General features: G+C 48.4%; 1 protein-coding gene across 1 annotated transcript; it reads left to right on the forward strand.

Annotated features, from left to right (window-relative positions):
- The first annotated feature begins 1,684 nt into the window (after positions 1 to 1,684).
- LOC141481110 (uncharacterized) lies at positions 1,685 to 2,029 on the forward strand. The gene has a single exon (XM_074172224.1). It carries the CDS (start codon positions 1,685 to 1,687, stop codon positions 2,027 to 2,029), a length of 345 nt encoding a protein of 114 aa, XP_074028325.1.
- The last annotated feature ends 893 nt before the right edge of the window (positions 2,030 to 2,922 follow it).

Here is a 2,922-nt window from a genome sequence, read left to right on the forward strand (position 1 = left end):
GAGCAGCTCAGGGATGACTTGAATAGGCCGTTGAGAGATAGCGATGAGGAGCCTGAGGATAAAGAAAATGATGGACAAGGGGAATCTTCCATGGATGTTTTCAAAAAGGGTGGTGGCGCACAATCGGAAGCGGACTCGTGGACAGCCATGATCGTAGATATGGTCGGGACTATTCAGAAGGCCACGACCAGATTCTCGGGTGGCAAAATACAGTTCAACCGGGAGGAGCAGAATGCGGTAAGCAGTAACTTGCAGCAAATCATAAGGGTAAGTGAAAATCTTGGTAACAAGCTCAAATCGTTAGAAACGAGGGAGAGTATCCTTGTGGGAAGAATAAGGGAGTTAGAGAGGAAAGTGAGAATGATGGAGAAAGAAAGGGAAGGCGTGACAGCCTTGACTGTCAGGCTAGAAGGCATAGTAGGATGGATGAATGGGATGGGAGAGGAGTGGCGCACGATGAAAAGATTGATAAATAATATTGAGAGGCAAATAAAGGGCAAAGGAAGAGAGCAGGAGACTAGCAGGAACACAAGCGACAAGAAGAGCATGGAAAAATCGAGTCAACGAGAAGCAGAGACGGAAAAATCGGAATGACTCACCACCACAAAGATGGAAACGGACGCGGACACGGAGGCAGCAGGCATGGAGACAGATGCTGGCTATCAGGAGGTCCAAAACAAAAAGAAAATAAAGAGAAAGAATAGAGGCAAGAAGACATATCCTGCGACAATAGAGAGACCTAGATAGGAGAGGGCAGTCATCATGCAGGCAAACAAGGAGGACACTATACCGACCGCAAGGCTCGTGAGTGAGAAGCTTCGACATATGGGGTGCCTCTCATATGTGGAAGCCGTGACCCGAAACCGGACAGGATTGGTGGTGATAAAAGGAAAGACCAAGAAAGGCAGAAAGAAGATTAGGGACGTACTCCAGGATGAGAGTAGGATCTGAATAAAGGATGGTCAGAAACCGAATCCCCATGTCCTACTCACGTGAGTTGAGAAGGGCTATAGGGATGAGGAACTGATTATGTTGCTGTTGGTACAGAACCCAGAGTTGGGTGAGGACCTGACAGAATCTGATGTAGCGAGCATGGTGGTGAGAAAGCGGAGAAACTGCAGGAATGCATGGAAGGTGAATGTGATCCTGGAACTAAACGCGAAGCTCTTCCATAGAATGATGGCCTTCCATAGAATGAGTGGTGAGCCTCGACCTGTCAGAGGTCATGTGAGGAGAATAAGGAGGGAAACTCAAATTGGAGGAGAGAAGACGAAGGATGGAAGAGCACAGGAGGGAAAGAAATAGGTATAAGAGAGCGATAGGGAGAGCAAGAATCAATTGGTTGAGGGAGAGAGTGGAGATGATCCAGGATGAAAATCCATGGGATCGAGCCTATCGACTCCTCAACAACGATAGAGCGGAGGAGATGCCTACTAACGTCTCCCTCCCTCACCGAGGTGAGGGAGGAGACCAGCAGGTTTCTGCTGGGCAAATACTTCCTCAAGGACGATCCTCTGAGAGACACCCCGACTAGGCGCTGGTGGAGGGAGAGAGAGAGGATGGAGAATGGGGAGAAAATCAGCCTTGATTTACTATTGGGGGGCTGAGAGCGGTAGCGGAGCAGCTCCTCGATGGGAAGTCAACAGGAGTGGATGAGGTCCCGAACGAAATCATTCGTAAGGTGATGGAATGGAAGGGCGAGTGTATGGTAAAACAATTCAGCGCTTGTCTGGAGAAAGTGCACTTCCCCGGAGCGTGGAAGCGAACAGAGGTAGTATGGAAACCAAAGAAGGACGGAAATACCAGGCCAATCAGCCTGCTGACTGGAATGGGATGGATGTTACATAGGCTTCTTAACGGTAGGATGCAAGTATGGTGTGAAAGAAAGTTGAAATTCTCCCCGAATCAATTCGGGTCCAGAGGGGGAATGGATACAGTAATGGCTGTAGAGAGAGTGGTGAACCGAATAAATGAAAATAAGAGAGGAAGGAGGCATAGTCTGGTTATGGCGTTGGACCTGCACCGGTGATTGAAGTGTGCACGAGGCGAATGAAAATGCCGGAAAATGTGGGCAGGACATGCATGTCATAGGGGAGAGTCACCTGCGGGGCGGTCTCTGAAACGATGAACAGAGGCTGCCCACAGGGGTCAAGTCTGGGACCGACCCTATTATTGATAGTGATGGAAGCGTGGTTCGAGAGAATCAAGAACATGAAAATCAGAGAAGGCATTGGAGCAGTGGAAGTACAAGTGAAGGCCTATGCGGATGACCAGATTGTCATCATCGAGGGTAACTCTGTCGATAGCATAGAGAGTAGATGGAGGTTGGTATGGAATGAGTGCAAAGCATGAGAGGAAGAAATATAGCTGAGGTACAATGAGACGAAGACAGATTGCATGTTCATACCAACTAGTAAGGATGAGAGACTCCCGGTACTGAGAATGAATGGAAGAGAGATAGAGAAAAAACGAGCGTTAGATACATTGGGACTGTGGTGGATACAGGACTGCTGTTCATAGACTATCACAAGGAGCGAATTGGCAGGAACACTGAGATGGTGGACCGGAAAGAATGTTGGACTCATTAGAGAATGTGTGAGGATGATATACAAAAGGGTGGCCAAACCTGCGGCACTGTATGGGGTACAAATCTGGGGGAAGAGGGCATATGATAGCAGGGTGAAAAGACAGCTGAGTGCGGCACAGAGGCCGTTTGTGCTAGCTGCAAGCGGAGCATACAGAACGACACCAGCAGCTGCGCTCAGCCTCCTTTGCAAAGGATGGTACCGCGGGTATCTTCATTGGATCAGAATCTGTCATTGGCATTGCTTGAGGTTTCGCCAAACAAATTTTGAACACTTGGATGGTAACAAGATTTAAAGACTTCTGGCAAAATATTCCAGGATTAGCTCACTTCCATTC

This window comes from Leptinotarsa decemlineata, unplaced genomic scaffold (genome assembly GCF_025532065.1).
Source record: "Leptinotarsa decemlineata unplaced genomic scaffold, Ldec_3_MD MMD2_tig00000035_RagTag_RagTag, whole genome shotgun sequence".
Taxonomy (NCBI): Eukaryota; Metazoa; Arthropoda; class Insecta; order Coleoptera; family Chrysomelidae; genus Leptinotarsa; species Leptinotarsa decemlineata.